The sequence below is a fragment of the Dipodomys spectabilis genome, unplaced genomic scaffold (assembly GCF_019054845.1).
Source record: "Dipodomys spectabilis isolate Male_0828 unplaced genomic scaffold, ASM1905484v1 ptg000054l, whole genome shotgun sequence".
In the NCBI taxonomy this organism is placed as follows: Eukaryota; Metazoa; Chordata; class Mammalia; order Rodentia; family Heteromyidae; genus Dipodomys; species Dipodomys spectabilis.
In genome coordinates, this window is record NW_024870731.1 from 42,825,281 (window position 1) to 42,849,022 (window position 23,742).

General features: G+C 42.7%; 1 protein-coding gene across 1 annotated transcript in view; it reads right to left on the minus strand.

The window, feature by feature from the left end:
• The window catches only part of Tmcc1 (transmembrane and coiled-coil domain family 1), a 100,152-nt gene that overhangs the window by 4,407 nt on the left and 72,003 nt on the right, over window positions 1-23,742 (minus strand). The window contains exons 2-3 of the mRNA XM_042680069.1: window positions 18,705-19,639; window positions 1,179-1,314 (exon numbers count right to left, since the gene is read on the minus strand). Coding sequence (XP_042536003.1) covers window positions 1,179-1,314; window positions 18,705-19,639 — 1,071 coding nt within the window. The remainder of the gene's footprint in view (window positions 1-1,178; window positions 1,315-18,704; window positions 19,640-23,742) is intronic.

A 23,742-nucleotide genomic window follows, 5' to 3' on the forward strand; every position in this document is an offset into this window, starting at 1 on the left:
GGCCCTGATCAGCTTTAACAAGGCTAAACTCCCTTTGTAGGCTGATCTCTGTAAAGAGGATACTGTGCTCACACTCTATACCCAACATTAAAAGTGGCTGCTCTGCTCAAGGGCAAGACTTTTACCGTGGGTTGACAAGAATTCCACTGTATCATTAATGGAACCTATTTCCCTAGCCAGGCCCAGACATCTTCCAAGGTCTGGCACTCATGCTGTTTTGCTGGCTTTGGTTTCAATGGATACTGTCTCCTGGGATGTGAGGTAAGACCAGGCAGTGTTAGACTGAAGATAGCTACTGGGTGGATCATGGGTGCTTGCACAGCTTATAATCTTGGTGAGAAAAAACAAAACAAAACTAGAACACAAACATAGTTCCAGGGCCCAGAGAAGATGACAGCAGGGCAAGTCATCAAGACTAGATTCCTTTAGGTGGCTGTCATCCAAGTTTCCTGGGCCCCTTCCCTTCTCTGAGACCAAGGCCTGTTCCCTTAGAAATGGTTCGCCACAGAAATAAGAAACTACTGTTCTACCGCTCTGTGGAACAGGATTGACAGGCTATTCACCTTACACATCACTGCATCAGTGTCACTCCTAAGTGACTCGGATCTGGGAACTGGGACCAAAGTCCTCTTTTGCCATAGAAGCAGGAGGCAGGCAAGCCTGCCTCAGGACTGGCCAGAGAAACTTCTGGAGCAGGAAGCAACAGATGGACCACCCCAAAAACGGCACAAAATTTTGAGAACATACCTCCATGGCTTGAAGAACAAGTGCACTAGAGTGATATAAGCTTTTCTTTCTTCTTTTTTTTCTGTGCCAATCCTGGGGCTTGAACTCAAGGCCTGGGTGCTCTCCCTGCGCTTCTGTGCTTAAGGCTAGTGCTCTACCACTTGAGCCACAGAGTTCCACTTTGGACTTTTTGCTGGTTAATTAGCAATAAGTCTTACAGACTTTGCTGCCTGAGATGGGTTCAAACCTCAACCCTCAGACCTCAGCCTCCTGAGTAGCTAGGATTATAGGCGGGGCCACTGGTACCCAACATACTAACTTTTCTTGATATTCTAGCCTCCCATTTCTCCCCACTCCCATCCTCTTTTCCTTTTCTTTCTTTTTTTCCTTCTAGCCCTTTTACCTTGTTACCCTGTAGTATTTTGTTTTTACAACTTAGCCTTCCTGCTAACCTGGATGTCCCGGGCCCGTTCATAGGACTGATATGCAATTTTCTCTTCCATGCTGGCCAATTCCTGCTTTAAGTTCAAGATTTCATTCTGGTGGAGTTCTGTAAGGTCATTTAGTTGTTCTTCTAATCGTTCACATCTAAGAAGGAGAGAAAGAGTTTTATGCATTCTGTATCTTTCTTGGTGCAACATACACGAATCCCCCCAAATCCATTCTGCAAAGAAGAAAATACAAGCATGAAGAATTGAGTAGCTTGGGTAATTGGGTAATAAGCCATGCTAGTGGGTACTGCTCTTAAGTCTCTGGAAAGGGCAGCCTGTTATAGGCCAAATCAATAACACAGCTTTTCTATAATCTTCTCAATACACAGCATCTGCAACAGTTTCAGCAGCTTTGGTTAGTTTCAAGTATATCATTATGATAGTGAGGCAAGTTCTTATTCTGATCTGAGCAATATATGGGAGAAGTAAAAACTAGAATACAGGAAGGGGTTACATTGTCCTAAAAAAAGGCACTCATTACCTGACTTATGAAACACCTGACTTATGGTAATACCTCTGTACAATACCTTAATACTAACAATAAAATTATATTTAAAAACACTAGCATACTACTAAGCAAACCTCATCGGAAGACAAACAGCATATAGCTGAAAATTGACTACTAGAGTAGTCCCTGGTAGCCTAATCCAGTACTGGACAGCTTCTGCCTGCGTGTTTGCAAGTCAGAGCCTTAGAATACCAGAGCTAGCAGTGCCATACGACATTCGTCAATGAGTATTTCCTAAGAGCTAGCTGTGCACAGAGCATGTTCAAAGTGGTGAGATACCGCTGTCAGTGAGACAGAGCACCCACCCTCAGGAATCACATTCAATGGGGGAGATATGAGACAAAAAAACTTAGATGATTTCTGGCAGAAAGAAGTAACAGAAGCCTGGAAGATGAAGAAGCCTGAAGTGTTGTAGAAGGAAAAGAAGTACAAAGTTCAAGAGGGGAACTAGCTCAGCCTGTCTGTGCGGCAGAAGTAGGCCAGAGTAGATGCAACACAACAAAGAACACAAAGACAAGGCTGATTGGGAGATAACTTAGTCCACTTGTACTTCCAACACTTAGGACCAAAGGTTTACTTGTCAGAAGGATGAAACTTAGGATGAGATCGGAGGAAAAAAGGACATGGGAAAAAGGCTGGAGTTACCCACAGGCGTTACAGAATAATTAGAATAGTTTCACGGTGTGTAGGAGTCACATGAGTCACATGACAAATACAGTGTTTTAGGAAAAGGAATGTCTGGTAGTGACAAAGAGGGCAGTTGAAGCAGGCTGCTTTTGTAGTTCTTGAAACCAACTGAAGAAATGAGGCAGGAAAAAGGTTGAAGACTGTATGTTAAACCTGTCAGAAATGGGGAAGAAGGAAAAGAAGTAGCAATGTATCTCCATCTTCTGGTGACTAGAATGTAATTGCCCCTGTCAGTCAAGAGGACAACCACGAGGAGGGCACACAGGAGCCTCACGTGAGCCTCGGGAGATTTCTTATTAAGAATACAACAGTAAAGCCAGGAGCAGGGTGTGGTGACACATACTTGCTTTCCTACCACTCAGGAAGACTAGGAGGTCCTGGGTTACACCCAGTTACAAAACAAAGCTGGGTGCTGATGGCTAGGATCATGTCTGTAATCCTAGCTACTCAAGAGGCTGAGAATTGGAGGATCTCGGTTCAAAGTCACATTCCATTTCCAAAATAGCAGTAAAAGCCAACGTGGAAGGAAAGCAAAGCCAGCAGTGGGGACGCTACCTCTGCCCTCACTCCCTCCCGCCCCTCTCTGCTGACATCATGCTCCATCATGTTCCCGCTTGGGTTTACTCTGGGCAACATGGCTGGAATGTATCTGCCCCAGAACTATGATATACCAAACCTGGCTAAGAAAGTTGAGAGATTAAAAAGGACTTAGAAACCAAGAAGAAACCTCCTAGTTCCTGAGCCCTTCCCCAGCACTGAGTTCTGGATACAGCAATACACCAGTTGCTGTGGAAGGCTCTTGACCTCCTGACCCAGAGCTACTGTGCTTGTTTGGCCTCAGTCATTACTTCTTTGCTAGATGCTAGGTGTTGCCTCAGAGCAGAAACAGGTCCACAAGTTCAGATCTCTCTTTTTTTGTATAGTTTTGTATAGCTGATCATATATAAGTAATGCTGATTTCGAAGTTTAGCAATCATAATGCTTGTTAAACATTTGTTATTAAATTTTGTTGTTTCAAAGTAATTAAAATTAATATGTAGAAATCAGTTTCTGGTGAATTATCCACTTATTTTATACTGTTGTCAGTATAATTTTTTTTTTTTTTTTGGTTGGTCGTGGAGCTTGAACTCTGGGCCTGGGCGCTGTCCCTCAGCTCTTGGCAAGAGCTATACCAATTGAGCCAGTGTTACTTCCGGTTTTCTGGTGGTTTATTGGAGAGAAGAATCTCACAGCCTTTCCTGCCTGAGCTGGCTTTGAACCACAATTCTCAGATCTCAGCCTCCTGAGTAGCTAGGATTACGGGTGTGAGCCACCAGCACCCGGCTTCAGTATAATTACTATATTACATTTATAACTTATTTATACTGTTGTTAGTATAATCAGTGTTATTCACCTAAGCCAACTTGGAGTTGTGGTTCAAGTGCTAGAGTGCCAAGTGTGAACAGGAAAACTAACGAAGCACAAGGCCTATAGTTCAACCCCCTCCCACCAGCAAAATAAACAAATGGCTGAATACTTCAGTTTTTAATGTGTGAAGCTCTGGGTTTGATCTCCAACATCACTTACTCACACATACACACCAAAGGAAAGCATAATGAGGCATACTTACAGGGGGAGGGAGGGAAGTGGGAGGACAAGAAGGAAGAAGGGAGGGAGGGAGGAAAGGAGCAAGGGAAGGAGGGAGGGAGGGAAGAAGGAAGGGAGGAAGGAGGGAGGAAGGAAGGAAAGAAGGGAGGAAGGAAGGAAAGAAGGGAGGAAGGGAGGAAGGAAAGAGGAAGGAAGGAAGGAGGGAGGAAAGGAAGGGAGGAAGGAAGGGAGAGAAGGAAGGAAGGAAGGGAGGAAGGGAGGAAGGAAGGAAAGAAGGAAGGAAGGGAGGAAGGAAGGAAAGAAAGAAGGAAGGAAGGAAGGGAGGGAGGAAGGAAGGAAGGGAGGGAGGAAGGAAGGGAGGAAGGGAGGGAGGAAGGAAGGGAGGAAGGAAGGAAGGAAGGAAGGAAAGAAGGAAGGAAGGAAGGAGGGAAGGAAGGAAAGAAGGAAGGAAGGAAGGAAGGAAGGAAGGAAGGAAGGAAGGAAGGAAGGAAGGAAGGAAGGGAGGGAAGGGAGAGAAGAGAGGGAAGGGAGAGAAGGGAGGGAGGAAGGGAAGGGAGGGAAAGGAAGAGAATGGGGGCCAGGACAAACTCAAACATTAAAACTAGCCCCTTTTCTTTCCTCATGTTTATGTGCTTTTTTTGCTTTGTTTATGGTGCTGGGGACTGAACCCAGTGCCTTAAACATGTTAGGCAAATGCTCTACTTCTGAGCTACATCCACAATTGTCTTCCTGTTTTGTTTTTCAAACCATATCTGCAGTACACAAATTTAAAATTTATTTCCCCCCTTTCTGGTGGGCTGGTAGCTCATGCCTATAATCCTAGCTACTCAGGAGCTGAGATCTGAGAAAACTGGTTTGGAGTCAGACAAATCTGAGAGATCCTTATCTCCAAATAACCAGCAAAAAGCTGGAAAGAGAGGTATGGCTCAATTGAACAAAAAAGCCAAGCACAGGACTCTGAGTTCAAGCCCCAACTATCAGCAAAAACAAACAAACCATTTTTTGACAAGTTCTCATTACTAGTAGCCTAGGCTGGCCCTGGCCTCTCAATCTGCTGCCTCAGTCTCCTGAGGACTGGGACTGCAGTTATACGCTACCATGCCTGGCTGACCAGACAGACTTTTTAGGGACATCAGCAGAATATGCAAACATTTAAGAAATACAAAAATTTTTATGTTAAGGGTAATTTTTATACTGTAGCATCAACATTCTCCTTTTAATTGAATAATAATCAAGTTATAACCTACATTCCATTCTTCTCTACGAAACAACAATTTACAAACATAAAAGTCATAGCTGACTCCTTCATACCATGCTGCTAAATCTTACTTGGTTCTCCTTCACCCGTGACTTTCTCTGGCTCTCTGTCCTGCTTCCCGCTGCTGGAACTGTCAATTATCATCAAGGCAACAGTTCAGCGACATTGATATTGCCTTTGATTAGGAACCAGGCTAATATTCTTGGACCAGGGAATATGCTCAGAAACAGATGCCATTTCTGGAATACATTTCTACCCAATTTTGTTTGCCAAATGTCCTCTAAGATTATGTTAATATACCGGGCCCTGTGTATGGTGGTGAGGATGGAACCCAGGGCCTCACATATAGTAGTCAGGTGCTTACCCTTGAGCCTCCTGAGCTGCCTATACGTAGCCATATGTCTTGTAGTGTTATGAGTTGAGGCCTTTCTGGGGTCTAGCTCAGAGGTAGAGACTGTGCTCAGTGTGGTCCTGGGTTCCATCTCCAGTGCCAAAAACAAAGCCATTAAGAGAATGAAGTATGGGTCCCTTGTAAACTAAGAAAAAGGTTGTCTGGGAACAAATGCTCCTAAGCAAAGGGAGGGCATCTGCCAGAATAGACACCTCTGGCATTGTGTTCTACAGGTGACCACCCCATCCTTTGGGACCACATGTCAAAGATCTAATTTGATATAAAATGTGGCTCACATATATTACTAGAACAAATTTTTCAAAGATTAAAAAAAGTAAAACTTAGTTTCAAAGGTACTTCCCAAAGGCACACAGCAGGGGAACAAGGATTTGAACCCAGGTTTGACTTTAAAAATTGAAATTCTTAAACTTTGCACTGTGATGCCATCTTGAAACTAGTCAAGAACCCCAGAACAACTAACTCCCTTTAAAACCGAGGAATCTGAGTCAGTTTAACAGTGGTCTATGTCACACAACCACTAAAAGGGATGAGAACACGCCACTAGCATGATGGTTAAGATTGGGGATCTGTGCTGAGAGATAATACCAAGTGTCAGCAAAGATGAGGACATGGTTGGATCTTTCCTTACGTTCTGCTGGTGAGAAATGAAATGGTAAGACTGCTGGGGAAAATGGTTTGGTAGTTCCTCACAAAGTTATGCATTGTTACCCAATAGCTTCCCAATTCCACTCCAGGTGCATGCACACTGAAGAGAAACAGAAACTCATTTCCACATGAAGACTACTATAGAATGTTCCCAGCAACATTATTCACATTGGCCAAAAATTGAATGAACTGTGTGTGAGTTCACTGTACAACAAATCATCTTGGCCATTCACAAGTAAAGTTTCTACCACACTTTGTATCCTAAATTTATATCACTCACTACTTGGGACAAGTTTCTATTTACTTTATTTGTCTCCCCTTCAGCTGATGGATATTTAGGGAATATTGGGATAGGAAACACAAATGAAATGCAATTTTATTTTTCTACATGTATGAAACTCTTTTGCCTTTGGCAAACTACAAATAGGCTGCCTTAGGCATGGAGGCTCTTCGGACTCATTTTTTTCACCTGATATGAAAATGTATGTTGGTCCAGCAAGCATGGTTCCCAGGGCAGAGGCCTGGGGTATGCTCTGATAGCCGCCTGGGATCTCTGACTTAGCCCTGACATTCCCTGTCTTGTCCCTGTGTCCAAACCCAGGGTGGAAAAAAACAGTAGGGAAGGCATCATGTGGCAAGAAAGCTGAAGCCATGTCTCTAAGTGAACTCAAGATGGTCTTGACAGATGACAATATAGTCAAGACTTTATCAAGGATTAGATCTCTGGAGGCAATTAAGGAACTACTTTCCTGCTGTCCAATTCTGGTGTCAGAGGTCATGGAGATGAGCAAGTGTCTCCAAAGAATCAGGATACTTGCAAAACTCCTCAGTTCTTATTTCTAACACTCCTAAAGCCTATTTTAAGTCAATGCTTATAATTATTCTTATTATTGCTGGTATCAGTGCTGAATTCAGTGCCTTGCATATGCTTGTTCAACCGTCTGGTTCATAGCTGGTACCTCTACCACTTGGGCCATGCCTCCAGCCAGGCTTTTTGCTGGCTAATTGGAGAGGGAGTGCATGGACTTTTCTTTCTTGACTAGCTTTGACCTTGATCCTCCTTCCCAGCCTCATGAGTAACTAGGATTACAGGTACAAGATACTGATACCCTGCCGGGTGCTGGTGGCTCACGCCTGTAATCCTAGCTACTCAGGAGTCTGAGATCTGAGGATCGCGGTTCAAAGCCAGCCGGAGCAGGAGAGACTGTGAGACTCCTATCTCCAATAAACCACCAGGAAACCGGAAATGGCGCTGTAGCTCAAGTGGTAGAGCGCTCGCCTTGAGCTGAAGAGCTGAGGGACAGCGCCCAGGCCCAGAGTTCAAGCCCCACGACCGACCAAAAAAAAAAAAAAAAAGATACTGACACCCTGATGCCAATGTTCACTGAAAGAGTCAAAGGCCATTTTCAGATTAGATTTGGTTCATCCTGGCCTAGGCGCTGTCACCGAGCTCTTCTGCTCAGGGCTAGCACACTACCACTTTGAGCCACAGCACCACTTCTGGTTTTCTGGTGGTTAATTGGAGATAAGAGTCTCATGGATTTTCCTGCCCAGGCTGGCTTTGAACTGTGATCCTCAGATCTCAGCCTCCGAGTAGCTAGGATTATGGTGTGTGCCATCAATGCTCTGCTAGGAATTTTTTTTTTTTTGGTCATGGGGCTTGAACTCTGGGCCTGGGCACTGTCCTCAGCTCTTCAGCTCAAGGCAAGCGCTCTACCACTTGAGCCACAGCACCACTTCCACTGCTAGGAATTTTTGTCTTATGTAGTTTGTACCAGTAGATAAAGCTGCTTTGTCCAGGTTTTAGATTCAAATCTTAGCTCTGCAAACTCACTGGTGGTGTGGGTGACCTGCTGTTGGGGTCACTGTGAACATTAGATGAGACAAGACAGACACCAAATGCTTGGCCTTGAGGAGGAGCTCTATGAGAGCTATCGCAAGCATGCATTTGGTTTCCCTGCTCTCGTGTGGTCTTCCTAGTTCTCCCTGCAACGAGACCTACTGAAGTAGATCCAAGAGATTGCTTGTTGACTGTTAGGTGATTTCAAGGCTTTACTGTTCATGGTTCCCACTTTTGATTTTTTTCTCTATACTTTTACCTCTACATTTATCTCCATGTTCCAAATTTTACCTATTCTGAATATTCACTGTTTCTAGTTTATGTATGGCTTTTCTCCTGTGACATCACACTAGTGAATGTACTGGACTCTCTCTCTCTCTACCGTAGTCAAACCTAGGTGCTGCCAGTCTCTTACCTCCTCATCATTCCAACCAGGATGGCCTGCATCCATTTCCTACCATTTCTCTAGCTCAAATCTGCCACATAATTCAGTTCCATTCACTGGTCCATTCCTAGCTTACCTTTGTATCAATAAAACTACCTCAATGATGAGGTAGGAGGCAAGTTTTGTGTATGTGTCTCAAGCCAATTTTATCTGATCTTTGAAATCCTCCAGAAACAGCAAATCCTCCCCATGCCTTTGTAGAAAATAAAAACTCCACCAGAGGCGTTGACTAGTATACTTAGGATTACATGGGAGAACACAAAATCTCTTCAAGCTTTAGGGGTTCACTAAATGAGAGGACAGGACTAATCTTCCTAGAGACTCAGCACCATATTAGCAAGTAGTTAAATGCTGAAGTAGATTTTGGGTTAAGCAGAATGAGCTCCATTTCCCAGCAGATGAAAGAGACAAACAGGGAATAGGCAAAGCTGCACAACTCAAGGGTAAAGCAAGACCCAATAAAGTATAGCTGACACAGCCCTTTAACAACTATTAACTAACTAGCATTTGTTTCCCTCTTCAAATCATAAGAATTACCTGGAAAATGAGGACTTTCTGAAAGAACAGAAAAGTTACATTGTTACTGTGTAGCTAAAATTCTATGGAACTAATACAAACAATTGTGTGTGGGTTACATAGTCTGCACCTCTGATCTACAGGAAACATCAGGGAGGAAACAGAAAGCCATAAAATTTGAGGCCTTGTGCAATCTTACACACAAAGAGTTTTGGCAAAACGCCCTTCATGTCTTGGAATGCAGGTCTTCTGGGTTGGCCTCAGTACCTTCAAAGAATTTCACTAGCCTATCATTACAAAAACATTTTCCCTAATTAGTTCACGCAGACTCGAAGTCTTTTCACTACCACACTACCTATCACCCAGAACAACAAACCTGATCACACTTGGTACTAACATTTTCAGTGCCACCAGCCTCAGGGATGTGACTACATGTGACATTCTGTTCTGACATACAGTGCCCAGGAAAAAGGAGGTGATGCTTTTTTGGAAGGAGTGAATGTGGGGGCAGAATTTAGGGTTCAATCTAATCACCATAAGCATCAAAACATCAAAACACTGACACCAGCTATAATAACAGTGATAGGCAGCCAACCTCTCCACGCTTTCATGTGTAGCGTCTGCCTCTGAGGAATGCAGATTTATGGAGATATAACCTACAAACACCCTCTCCTTCCTTCTCCTCAGGAGGCACGTCAATTTCCTAAATAAGAAAGAGGAGGCCCAGAAATGCTACTATGTCTTCTTGCTTTTAGTTGTATTTTTTCCGTGTGTACAATTAATCACATGAAAAATTTGAACAAAGGGAAGAAAACATTATGTTCTGGTTCCTACTGATACTTCATACTTTTACTACTACTATTGTGATCTTTTACCTGCTTTACTTCCCGTCTCAATTCCAAAATGGAGTAACGAGGTACCCTAGAGAATTCATAGACAGAACACTTCCATCTTCACATATGTAAGTTTTTAAAAATCAAGAACTCCCTTTTTCCCTATTCCAGGTTCTGCATGAGGTTTTTATTTTGGCTCCTTGGCTGCTACCTTTGCCTGTCACATACTCTCTTTTCTCTGCCTGGTCCTTTCTCATAATTTTTTTTTTTTAATGTGTGTGTGGTGGGGTTGGTGCTTGAACTCAGGGCCCAGATGCTATGGTCTCAGCTTTGAAAGCTCCAACGCCTGGGGTTCTACACCGTGGGCACCAGCAGCTGTCTTTTTAAACCCTGTGGAGTGTTTGAGTCTTGGGTAGAGTACAAAGCATCTCAATCCTGCCACCACAGATCTAGTGAGGCGGTCATGGGGCTTGAACTCTGGGCCTGGATGCTGTCTCTCAGCTCTTCAGGTCAAGGCTAGCACTCTACCACTTGAGCCACAGCACCATTTCTGGTTTTCTGGTGGTTTCTTGGAGATGAGTCTCATGGTCGGGCTGAAGGAAGGTGGTTCAGTGGTAGAGTGCTTGCCTTGCATGCAAGAGGCCCTGAGTTCGATTCCTCAGCACCACATAAGCAGAAAAAGTCGGAAGGGGTGTTGTGGCTCAAGTGGTAGAGCGCTAGCCTTGAGCTGAAGAGTTGAGGGACAGCGTCCAGGCCCAGAGTTCAGGCCCCCGACAAATAAAAACAAAAAACAAAAAAGAGTCTCATGGTCTTTCCTGTCTGGGTTGGCTTTGAACCACGATCCTCAGATCTCAGCCTCCTTAATAGCTAGGATTACAGGTGTGAGCCACCAGCACCTAGCTCCTTTAAGGGCTTTTAACTTCTTCACAGGACGCTAGCTAGTTTTCTAGATAGGCAGGAAGGGATACCATTATATAATTTTACTTTATAAAAGTACTTTATATAATTTTGGTGGACTCAAACTTTCATGCAACACCATGAAATAACAAAAACAAAGTTGTCATAAGGTAATAACCACCTTTTGAGAATTGTTACTCAAAGGTCTTCTTTCTTTATAACCCAAAGGGACACAAGGCATTTAAACATGGCTTGAGTTTAACTGTTAGCAGAGAGAGCGTTAACATTTTAAGCTTTTTCAAGACTTTTTATTAGCATATGGTAATTGCACAAGGTGGGGTTCACTGTGATGTTTCCACACGTACAATATACCCCACATCAAACTCCTCCCTCCATCTTTCTCCCTCATCTTCCCTTCTTAACGCAATTTAAGTTTCACCATTGTTTTCATACACATAAGCTAGTTCAACCATATTTGCCCTCAGCCACCTTGTTACCTTTCTGTCTTGACTGTCTTTCATGGGGGAGGGCAGTACTGGAATTTGAATCCAGGGCCTTGTCATTATAGCAAGGCAGGTAATCTTCCACTTGAACCAAACCCCTAACTATGGCTATTTCTTTTAAAAAAGCAGGATATGTTATATTTTGATAGGTGAAGTTCATCTCTCACTGGAAATAAAACTTGATGTATCTAACAAAATATTAAACACATCCAGATGTTGTTGTAGGTGAACAATTAATAAATGACCAATGATCTGTCACTGGATTGGTCAATATAATATTCATCTTCCTCTATCATCAAAGGTAAGCCAAGGGTCCTTCTGGGTTAAATTCCTGATGGATGACAAACTGGGTGAGCACAGAGCTGGGAACTCTTTAGTCTAAAGCATCACTTTTTGGGTGTGACTCAAAAGTTGGAGTCATCTGAGAGAGCCGATGGTGCTTCCTTAATTAGGCAACAGGTCACTAGAGCAAGATGCCTGATGAAACCTGCAGGGCAGGTACTGAGCAAGACAGGAAGAACTAGGTCCCAAGACTGACATCAGTAGAAGCAAACACAATACTATTTCCCAAGTGCATACTGGAGACCTGAGGTAGTTTGCTAGTGTGTGACCAGAGTACAGACAAACAGCTGAGGTAGAGGATAGGACATGGGGTGAGAGCATGAGATTTCTGGCTGCACTGGAGAAAGCAGATGTTTTTCTGTTTGCCTTCTGTTACCTCATTTTGTTGGGAGTCTTAAAAAGAGGCAACAAGCAACTTAGTTGAGAAGGGAAGAAGCACAGTATTAATCAGAACTTTAAGGGTAGTGAGTATGGTAGTAAATGCTTATAATTCCAGCTCTTGGCAGGCTGAGGCAGGAGGATCATGAGTTTGAAGCCAATATGGGCTACACAGCGAAACCCAGGGCAACTTGAGTTACTTAGCAAGACCCTGTCTCAAAAACCCGGAAAAGACAAAAACAAAACGCCGGCCCTGTTGGGTCATGCCTGTAATTCTAGTTACTTAGGAAGCTGAGATCTGAGGGTTACAGTTCAAAGCCAGCCTGGGCAGGAAAGTTCCATGAGACTCCAATAAACCACAAGAAAACCGGAAGTGGTGCTGTGGCTCAAGCGGTAGACTGCTAGCATTGAGCTGAAGAGCTGAGGGACAGCGCCCAGGCCCAGAGTTCAAGCCCCACAACCAACAAATAAAATAAAATAACTATTTCTGAGTTTATTCCTGACTTATGTCCCATGACAGTAAAATTATGTTTTAAGCAACTATTTGCTTAGTTAGGACTCTTAATACCCTGGTGCTTAACTGGGTCAGCTTAGTTACTAACTGTTCTGTGCATGTGATGACTGCTCATGGTGACTGCCTCCTTTATTTTTGTTCTTGTGACTCAGTGAGATTTAAAGTAACTCTGGACTTAATACAAACATTCTGTGAAATAGATTTCTAAAGGACAACAATCCCCTTAAAATAGAAGCTTTCAAAATGGCCTTACTGCTCATGGACACCAAGAAGGTCTTGCCTGCACTACATACCATGGTTTTATTCAGCAGTAACCACAGAGTCTCTAAGGAAGAACCATAAAAGAAACCAGTAAAATTATTGATTTAAGGTTTTCTCGGCTCCTATTCTCAATGCAATTGCCACAGGTGAACTTCCTTCAGCAGTGTATTAGGTATTATACTCACTTTGGGAATGGGACTTAGTCTTTGGCAACAAATTAAATATATGAGATATGAAATATATGAGATGGTTTTATTATGCAGCCTAGCAAAAGTCACCTTATATTTCTGGGGTTCAGTGTACTGAACTTGAACTGAGTTTAGACTAGACATACAAGGGTCCTTCTACTTCTGCTGAGCCCGGCTGCCATTTACAAACTAACATTTTAATGGGCAAGAATAATCTGACATCAGCAGATCCAATCATTAAAAAATTTATTTTTTTTATTTTTTTTATTTTTTTTTTATTTTTGGGTCCGGTAGTGGGGCCTGAACTCTGGGCCTGGGCGCTGTCCCTCAGCTCTTCAGCTCAAGACTAGTGCTCTACCACTTGAGCCACAGCGCCACTTCCGGCTTTTTTTCTTTTTGCTTATGTGGTGCTGAGGAATCGAACCCAGGGCCTCATGCATGCAAGGCAAGCACTCTACCACTGAGCCACCTTCCCAGCCCTCATTAAAAAATTTCTAAACCTTGTTTCCTATCCTTCCAAATACATCATTTCACTCAGACCTAAGGGCCCATCACAAAGTTCAATGACTGACCACTTAGCTCTAAGCAAAAGGGTGAAGTGGAGCCAAATCCATACTCTGCTCCAGAGCTTCCAGAGTATGTGGGAGCAGGTGTTGAATATTGACAGTCATAGCACAATTAAGTGGTAAAGACAGAGACTAAGCCACAGATGACAAGAGTGTTTCTGATCATTCTAGAGTGAAGCTGATGTCTTGGGCAATCATCTTGCCTAGCACTACTTACTAGGGTAGAGAGCAAAGGAAGCATATTAAGAAAGTGGTGTTGGGGGTGGGAAGGTGGCTCAGTGGTAGAGCGCTTGCCTTGCATGCATGAGGCCCCCGGGTTCGATTCCTCAGCACCACATAATCAGAAAAAAAAAAAAAAAAAAAAGCGGGAAGTGGCGCTGTGGCTCAAGTTGTAGAGCACTAGCCTTGAGGTGAAGAGCTGAGGGACAGCGGCCAGGCCCAGAGTTCAGGCCCCACGACTGGATTCCCCCACAAAAAAAAAGTGGTGTTATTGAGAAAGGACTTTGAAAGAGGAAATAATGATCATGTGAAGGTTTAAGTGCACAAATTGCCCATACTGTTGCACTAGCTTGCACACTGAAAGTTTTGTAAAATAGGCTAAAGACAAGGATTCAACTTTTAGTACACACACTCTCTCTCTCTCTGATCTAGGAAAGGCCCACTGCCAATGCAATTACTGATTCTTAGAACTAGACTAGTCTTTCAACCATATAGGATTCAGGTTTCAACTTGGAAATCAATTTGTCCTGGTGTAAAAAGAGCACAACTTGAAGTCTAATCCCAGTCTAATAAAACTGGGATTGAATCCTTGCTTTAATACTTACTACTAAGTAATCTCAGGCAAACTTAAAAATCTCCAATTTCCTCATCTATAAAATGTTATAAAATAAGCTTCTTACAGGGTTACTGTGAAGCTTGGCAAAATGCACGTAAAGTGTATAGCATGTACACACCACAGCAATTATAGTAGATTCTATTAATGATAACATCATGTAACTAGCAACACTGTGTATGGTCTCCTTCCCAACGCAGATACTAGAAAAATAAACTAAAGCATAGATTTTTTTTTTTGGGGGGGGGGGGCGGGCAGTCGTGGGGCCTGAACTCTGGGACTGGCCTCAGCTCTTCAGCTCAAGGCTAGTGTTCTACCACTTGAGTCACAGCACCACTTCCAGCTTTTTCTGCTTATGTGGTCCTAAGGAATTAAACCCAGGGCCTCGTGTCTGCAAGGCAAGCACTCTACCACTGAGCCACCTTCCCAGCCCCCAGAAAATTTTTGTAAAAGAAAGAAAATCAAAGCAAAACACCTAGATCAGTTCTTGGTCATTCAAGAGTCCACTAGCAGGCTGGGAATGTGGCTTAGTGGTAGAGTGCTTACTTAGCATGCATGAGGCCCTGGGTTTCATTCCTCAGTACCACATAAACAGAAAAAACTGGGAGTGGTGCTGTGGCTCAAATAGTAGAGTGCTAGCCTTCAGCAAAAGCAGCTCAGGGACAGTGCCCAGGCCCTGAGTTCAAGCCCAGGACTGACCAAAAAAAAAAAAAGAGTCCACTAGCCTTACTTCCTATATAAAAAGCAAAGTCTGATACAGTAGAAATAGCTACAATGCCCAAGATCTGAACTGTGCTATGGCACAGAGCAAAAAGAGACTGCTGCAGGCAGCTCACTAACAGTGTAGAGGAAATACAGAAAGGAGAAAAAACAAACTTACAGCAGACAAATGAGCTAAAATAGTCTAAGACCATTTTCTGTAGGGGCAGATACATAAATACATGGTCTTACTAGCTTGAGTTTCACTATATGCTAGAACACTAACTAAGCTATTCCCATTAAGATGGGTTCAGCATATTTTGTTAAAAGGCAGATTACAAATTCTCAACAAAAAAAAAGCTTAAAATATGAAGTTTTAGCTCTTAGGACAGCTTCAGTTGTGGGGAAAAAACCTCACTTATGTGAAACTGCTCAAAAATGGCTAATGTTAGACAAATGTATTTACTGTGCAAAGACATATAATGGAAAAGCACATCTCTTTACTCCTTATAGGAGAATATTGGTACAGAAACAACTGAGTAAGGGACTGTGGGCATGGGCTCAAATGGGAAAGCACTTGCTTTTGCAAGCTTGAGGCCAAGTTGGGCGGGGGTGGGGAGGGAGAGTGGGTGGGAGTGGGAGGCAAGAATCAAGTGAAATAACTGTGATTGTTCCACTCTATTTCCTAGAGGGGAAAAAAGGCTTCCTTTCAAGATTGGATTTTAAGGAGACACCATTCTAAGAGTGAAGTGGGATTACAAATATATCAGATTATATATTATTGCCCCCCCCACACCAGATTTTCTTCTCTTCTTACAAAACTCGTTTCCTTTAGTCTCTTTTCATTTCATAGAACCAGTCCTTATACTGCAGAGAACCTGTAGTGCAATGGAAAAAAAGCACTATTCAACACCTCTCAGAGGCTTGGCCAGATTCGTCTAAGGTAATAATAAGGAGCTAAAGTTCTGTGTTCTTTCAGACTAATACTAAGTGGATAAAAAGGTAGGCTTGGGAGATGTGGTTTTCCCTCTCTGATTTTCTTATATTGACCTACATCTTATTTGAAGACAACATGTTAATTTTAAGCTCTAGAGGAATTGAAAAACTGGAATGTTTTTTTTCCATTTAAAATAAACATCAGTTGGGCAGCAGTGGCTCATGCCTGTAATCTTAGTTACTCAGGAGGCTGAGATCTGAGGTTCAAAGCCAGCCTGGGCAAAAAAGTCCATGAGACTTTTATCTCCAACTAACCACCAGAAAACTGAAGTGGTGTTGTGGCTCAAAGTAGTAGAGCACTAGCCTTAAGCAAAAAAGCTCAGGGACAGGGCCCAGTTCAAGCCCCATGGCTAACAACAACAAACAAATTAAAGCAGATATTGTTGTTTTTAGATAGTTTTAAAGCAACCAAGTAAGCAACACTCAGGTCTTCTTGGTGGTGGGGTGTGATTAGCAGCAGCTTCTCTCTGACATCAATGGACAACCACTGTGAGGTCAAGCATTGAGCTACATACTTTTCATTAAAGATTTTATTTAAGTGTCACAATAATCTCATGTGTGCTTGGTTTTCAAGCTTAATGAGGGAAAGGGAATTTGAGCCTGGGATTTAGATAAAAAGATCTACTTGATTAAAAAAAATATTGTTTGAGATGGAATCTCACTGTGTGTAGCCCAGGCTATGTAGTTCAAGTTGACTTTGAACTCCTATTTTATTTTAGCCTCCCAAATGCTGGATAACAGGTATGTACCACCATGCCCACCACTTGACTATTTAGGATATTTAAATTCTTTGTTTTGGACACTGATTTATCATGTTAAAGAATATACAAGCAGGATGCTGGTGGCTCATACCTATAGTCCTAACTACTCAAAAGGATGAAGTCTTAGAATCATGGTTCAAAGTCAGGCAGGCAGGAAAGTCCTTGAGATTATCTCTAGTTAATCACCAACAAACCAGTAATAAGAGCTGTGGCTCAAGTAGTAGAGCACTAGCCTTGAGCAAAACAGCTCAGGCACAGCTCCTAGGTCCTGAGTTCAAGCCCCAGTAGAAACATGTGTATGTGTGTGCACACACACAGAACACTGAAATAAAAATAGTAACATTTTTTAGAAATTAATTTTTCTGTTCCACATTCACTTCTCTTTTCTTATTCCTTGAAGTCTTGAAGGACAGAAGAATAAAGAAAAGCAGTAATTACTGACTAGCATTATCACATTTGAAAGGGACTTGTGCTATTCCTAGCCTCATAGCTAACTGGTAAGCGTGAACAGTTTATTTCAGGCTCTGAAACTATCTCATAAAACCTCAAAAGACTGTTCAACCCTCGATATTACAGCAGAAGATTCTCCCTAGTTCGTAACTGGGACAGGACCAGAATCCAGGTCCTTTAAGGCTTAACTGCAGGGCAGATATAGGGCTCCTGTAAGCTGGTCTTTATTCTGCAAAATGAGGTAGCTAGTCTCTGGCTGAATGAAGTATTTCATGGAAGATAGTCTCTCTGCATGTGAAGAAAAATAGGGGGAAGGATTGGGGATGTGGCTCAAGTTGTATAGCACTAAGAATGAGGTTCTGAGTTCCATCACCAGTACTGCCTAAAAGCGGGAGTGGGGAGGGTAAGAGGAAGAACATATATCTGAAGCACAGCTGAACAGTCTAATACTAAGTAGTGCATATGAAACACTAAGGCTGGGGGTGTACATTAGCCATATGGTGTGTGGCTACATGTCTTGGATTCAACACTCAACATGAGGAATAAACCAATAATAAATCAAAATAGACCAGTTTCTCCTTGGATTCTGTCAAGAGTGAGTTCTTTGAGAGGTGTTATAGAACTATTTCATGCCAGGCACCGGTGGCTCATGCCTGTAATCCTAGCTACTCAGGAGGCTGAGATCTGGGGATCGCGGTTCAAAGCCAGCCTGGGCAGGAAAGACCATGAGACTCCTATCTCCAATAAAGCACTAGAAAACCAGAAGTGGCGCTGTAGCTCAAGTGGTAGAGCGCTTGTCTTCAGCTGAAGAACTGAGGGACAGCGCCCAGGCCCAGAGTTCAAGCCCCATGACCAACAAAAAAAAACAAAAACAAAAACAAAACTATTTCATACTTAAGTCTCCTCCCATTCAAACATGTGTCAATTCATAGTAAAGATAACAGATATACTTACCTGAATTTATGTCCAATCTAATCTTTGCACCAACTGTGCAAGTAAGTCTGTTTAAAGGCCAATATACAGGGTTCATTACACTTTGATTATCTAGAGTTTTGAGAATTAAGGTAATTAGAATTCAGTGTAGTTTGGGTACAAGTTTCACTTATTTTGTGCCACTGTGGTTTAAACACATAAATGGAATATTTTAGAAAGTCTTGAAGTGGAATCAAGGACTGGAGAGGTTAAAGTTTCATCCCCTGTCTAAAATGTTTCACCGGAGTATGACCTCTATTTTGCTGTTTGATAAACAATAAAATGTAGATGCTTTATGTCATACTTAAAGTACATTGACACCTAGAAAAAGATAAAGATCTTTTGAAGTGACTTCTCTGTTCTCCATAATTCAGGATTTTAATTTCATATAACTTACCTATATCGCTCCTCCTGTAAGGTCTGCATTATTAAGGAATAGTCCCTCTGATAATGTTCTTTGAGGGTCTCAAAGGATTCCTCCAGTCTGGCCTGGGTCTCCCTGATCTCTTGGATCTCATGTAGAAGTGCATCAAATCCTGAGCTCTGCATGTCTAGGGTGTTTGTTTTGGAGCTGGATGCCCCTACGCCAATGCCCCCAGTGGTGCTGTTGGCTCCCACAGAACCTGAAGTAGCACTAGAACAATCTTCCTCACTACCATATTTTGGGCTTGACTGAAAGTTCGAAATCACTCCCAAAGCCTTCCCCGCATCATCTACTTGCCCCTCTTCTAAAGAGTCCTTTAGGTTAGGGATGTTGTCTGCACTGCCAAATTTGTTCCGAATTAACGAGGCGATCTCTCTGGGTTTAGAGACCACAGCTCCTGCTGCTGAATGGGTGGCCTGGGAAAAGCTGGAGAATCCACCTTTGACACTGTCCACCACACCTTCACTGAAGCCTGTCACCTTGGCTCCCACATCTTTCAGACCCTGGTGCATGTCCCTGAAGACATCCTTTGGCTGCCGGGGGATCCCATTCTGCTCTACCTCTCGAAGCTTCCGATGGTAGTGCTCAAGCTTCTTTTGTAGCTGGAGAATGGTTTGGGCAGATTTCTGGTTCTTCTTCTCAAAGACCTGTTTGATGCGGGCAGCCTGCTGCTTGTCTGCACTGTTGGCAAGCTTCAAATACTCAGCAACATTGTCGTCCCGGGCTGTTTGTGCAATCTTGATCTGTTCTGTAAGCTTTAGAATTTTCTGCTGCAGGTGAGCAATGGCAGCCTTTGTGCGTTGAGGGTCTGGTATTCCATCCGCAGACTCTGTGTGGATACTGCCATCAGTGCTAGAGGCCACTGCACTGGAAGTCTGGGCGAGGCTGCTTACTTCCAACCGTTCGATCTAAAATAAAAGCAAGAGGAAGATGTTAGTAGAAGTCAAAGAAGATCACCTTTCCAGAATTAATACGCACTGAAAATCTACCTTCTCTTAATTCTCAGCATAGATGGCTGACCTGTATTCCCTCCTGTCCTTTATTAGCCCTTGGTTCCTCCTAGATACAAAATAGATACAGTATATGAGATAAAAGATCAGTACAAACTGTAATACTGCAATCCTAGCTACTCAGGAGGCTGAGCCCTGGAAGATAAATAGTTCCAAACCAGCCAGGACAGAAATGTCTAAGAGACTCCATCTCTAATAAACCAGCAAAGTGCTGGACTAGAGATGTGGTTCAAGTGGTAGAGTGCTAGCAATGTGTAAAGGCCTAAGTTCAAGCCGTAGTACTAGAAGAAAAAAGCTGTAAACTGGGGCCATTCTTCTTTTGCTAGAGGATTTCCCATGTATTTCTCTAAATAACAAATCTTCCTAAGCGGGTTTAAAACATGTAATACTTTATAGTCTACATGTATACTTTTATTCAGAAGCAAATCTATATAAGACAAGGTATGTCTGTTTTCCAATTTAATTTTGTTGTTCAGATATCACTAGGCTGTGGTCTCAGTATTGCCCCCTGCCGCCCCCCACCCCCCACCCCCCAAATAAACAGTATGTAGGATTGAGATGAGCAGTTTTGTGTCATTTTCTCCTCATGTTCAATTCACCTACAGGTCAATATAATGGAGTTTTAGATAGCCAAGTTACAAAGTATTAACAATGAGAGCTCTTGAAAATTAACACACACTGGAGTCCAAACCTTCTACGTTTGTATTAAGTTCCTACTTGTTGATTTTCTTTCTGAATGAAATTTTTTGTTTCACAATTGTAGTATATAATCAGATCCTGATTATTTAGATTTAGTTAAACTAAAAGTCCACTGGAGTATAAGAACAGCAAATATGGTAGACACCTCTACATCTAAGTCTGCTCCAAGCCTACAATACTCTAGTTTTCTCTCTTAGGTTTTATTATATTGGTATAAATCTAATTTATATGTTCTTCTTGTAATAACCCAGCTTTTTTGATAACCCCTAATTCGAAGCCTCAATCTCTGGCCTCCAGAACGCGGTCTGCCTGGTCCTGACCACAGCTGAAGAATATCCCTACACAAATCATCTTTGAGTTTCTGTAAACTGCCATCTATGTGTGGTTCTGACTTATATAAACTCTGCCCTATTGGAGGTTAGGGCTGCTCTCAGTTCTCTTGGGACAAGGCAGTCACAGCCAAACCCCCCGCCCCCCAAAAAAACCTCCTTGTCACTTTTGCCTATGCCTTGTGGATTTTCTCAACACTGAGGTCATTACATCCTAACTTAAGAAGTGTGGATATGAAATGAAGTTTATTAATCTGGGTGGACCCAAATCTACCCAGTAAAATCACAACAAACGTTCTATATACAAATGTTTACAAATGATCATATTTTAGATGCAATTTTATTTCTTTATAAAATAACTAAAGAGGGCTGGGAAAGTGGCTCAGTAGTAGAGTGCTTGCCTCTGGGTTCGATTCCTCAGCACCACATACGGAGAAAAAGCCAGAAGTGACACTGTGGCTCTAGTGGTAGAGCACTAGCCTTGAGCTGAAGAGGTGAGGGACAGTACCCAGGCCCAGAGTTCAGGCCCCACAACCAGGCAAAACAAAACAAAACAAAAAACCTAAAGAAACCAGGAAGTAAGTGCAAATTAAGCAGTGCAGAAAAAGGACTGGAGGCATGACTCAGAAGGTTGCCTGCCTAGCCAGTACAAACTCTGAGATCCAACCCCAGTAATGTACCCTCTTGCAAACATGGAAGGTACAATAGAGAAATGGGGTGGAAACAGCAAGGGAAGGATGAGGAAAGAAGAAATGAGAAAGAGTGGGGAAGAAGAGCAGAGGAGAAGGAAATGGACAGAGGAGGATATAATGACCCACAGTACCACTATGCAGGAGAGGTGAACACCTGTGTTTTGGGTCAATGAATAAAATCCTGAAGGAGAGGTCCATGCTCTAGGCATGGACATGTAGGACTAGGTGGGTATACACTATTGCCCAGGTTAGGAATCCATCAACACAGATACTCTTTTTTGTTGTTGTTCTTGTTGTGAGACTAGGCCTTGAACTTGGTCCTCAAGCTTTGCTCACTGGCTGGCGTGCCAACTGAGTTGTGCCTCCAACTCCACGGATTCTCTTCTTAAACGGTCTTTACAAGCCGGGCACTCAGGCACACTGAGGAGGCTGAGACCTGGAGGATTACTGTTAAAAGCCAGCTTAGGCAGAGAAGGCTGACAGTCCCTTGATTAGCCAGAAAAATGCCAGACTAGAGGTGTTCCTCAAGTAATAGAATGTCAGCTATGCATAAACAACAAAAATGAAAAAACCTGAACAAAAGCACAAGCCCTGGAGTTTAAGCCCTAGTACTGGCGCACACACACAAAATCGAAACTAGCCTTTGCAAGCATATTATACTGGACATAAATAAGACGCAAAATTAGATTCCTAAGTTACTCTAGACAAACAAGCATAGAATGCAAAACTTACCTAGGGTCTGCTCAGCCCCTAGGTAAAGAACCTACCTCAAAAACAGAACATACAACAAAAAGGGCTGGAGGTGTTACTCAAGTGGTGGAGCAGAGAACATGCTCCAGGCTCTGGATTCAATCTCTAGTACTGTGATATGTAATGTATACATAATACATGCATACATACATGCATATACACACACAGACACACAACCTCACATACATACACACATATAGTTAAGTAAAAACAGTGCTAAGGTAGTACTATGGGATTTTATGGTATTGGGAATTCAGCTCAGTGCCAAGTATTCTAACACTAACACTGGGTTACATTACTAGTTCAGGATTTTCTCACCCGTCTGTGTCTGTCCGTCTTTCTGTTTCTCTGGGTCTCACTATTAAACCCACACTGGCTTCACAGGGTCTCATTGTGTAACCTGTAGCCTAGGCTGGCTTCAAACTTCCAAGCCTCCTGCCCTCTCCTGGGATTACCTCAGGACTTTCTTAAGAACATATTAAAAAAGGTACAAATCTACAAAACAAGAAAACTGATACCAAGATACCAAGGCTCTATCATTTCACCTTTATTGTACTGCTGACTTACCTTATTCCTTTGGTTCACTCTATAGATCCCTTATTTATACATTAAATGTAAATAAACAGAACCCAGTTCTCTTTAGTACAACAGTGAAACATACACTACTTAGGTTTAGACATACACTACTTAGGTTCAAGTCACTCACGGCTATTAGCTGCAAAACCTCTCCACCCATCCCACCAACTATGAGATGCAGAGGACACACACGCTGTTTGTGAGACTGCTGTGGTTGGCCTTGTAGCTCAACACCAGACCAGCTAACCTCTCAATCCTCACAACAAGCCTACAAAATCAACATTGTGAGCCTTAATTTACAAATAACCTGACTGTAAAGTGCCCCTTGCCACCAGTTCTCACAAGGCAGGGAGGAAGACAGTAGTGTCTTGTCTGACTCTCCGGAGGACTTTTATTTTTTCATCATCAGGGCTCCTGAGAGAGAAAGTGCACCAGTGCACCCATCATTCGGTTCTAACTGCTGCTACAATGAGCAGGTAATACTGCTGTGTTTGCACTTTGTCTGGTCATTAAGAACTAATCTGCTAGACTTAAATTATCTATTAACTGACATGAATTAATTTATCAGGAAACATTTAAATAGCAACACCTCAAAACACTGATTTAACAGGGATAGTATTTGCTAAAGCTTCTGCTTACAATTTTAATTTGCAAGTATACTAAAAGATCTACATACCTTTTCTAAGTAGATGAAAGTATCAGAACCTGATGGGTATGAGGCTGAGGCAGGAGGATTATGAGCTGAGGCCAGCCTAGGCTACACAGAAAGGTCCAGTCCAACACAAACCAACAAAAAACTCATCCAACCAACTGATAAATAACAAAAACAGAAGGGACGGAGAGAGGAAGGAAGAGACAGCACAGGAACACACAACAGTTCTGAACTTTGAGAAATCACATGTGAGGTAATATGGTAGACAGAACCACCACCCCAACAAAAAAGTAAATGACGTGG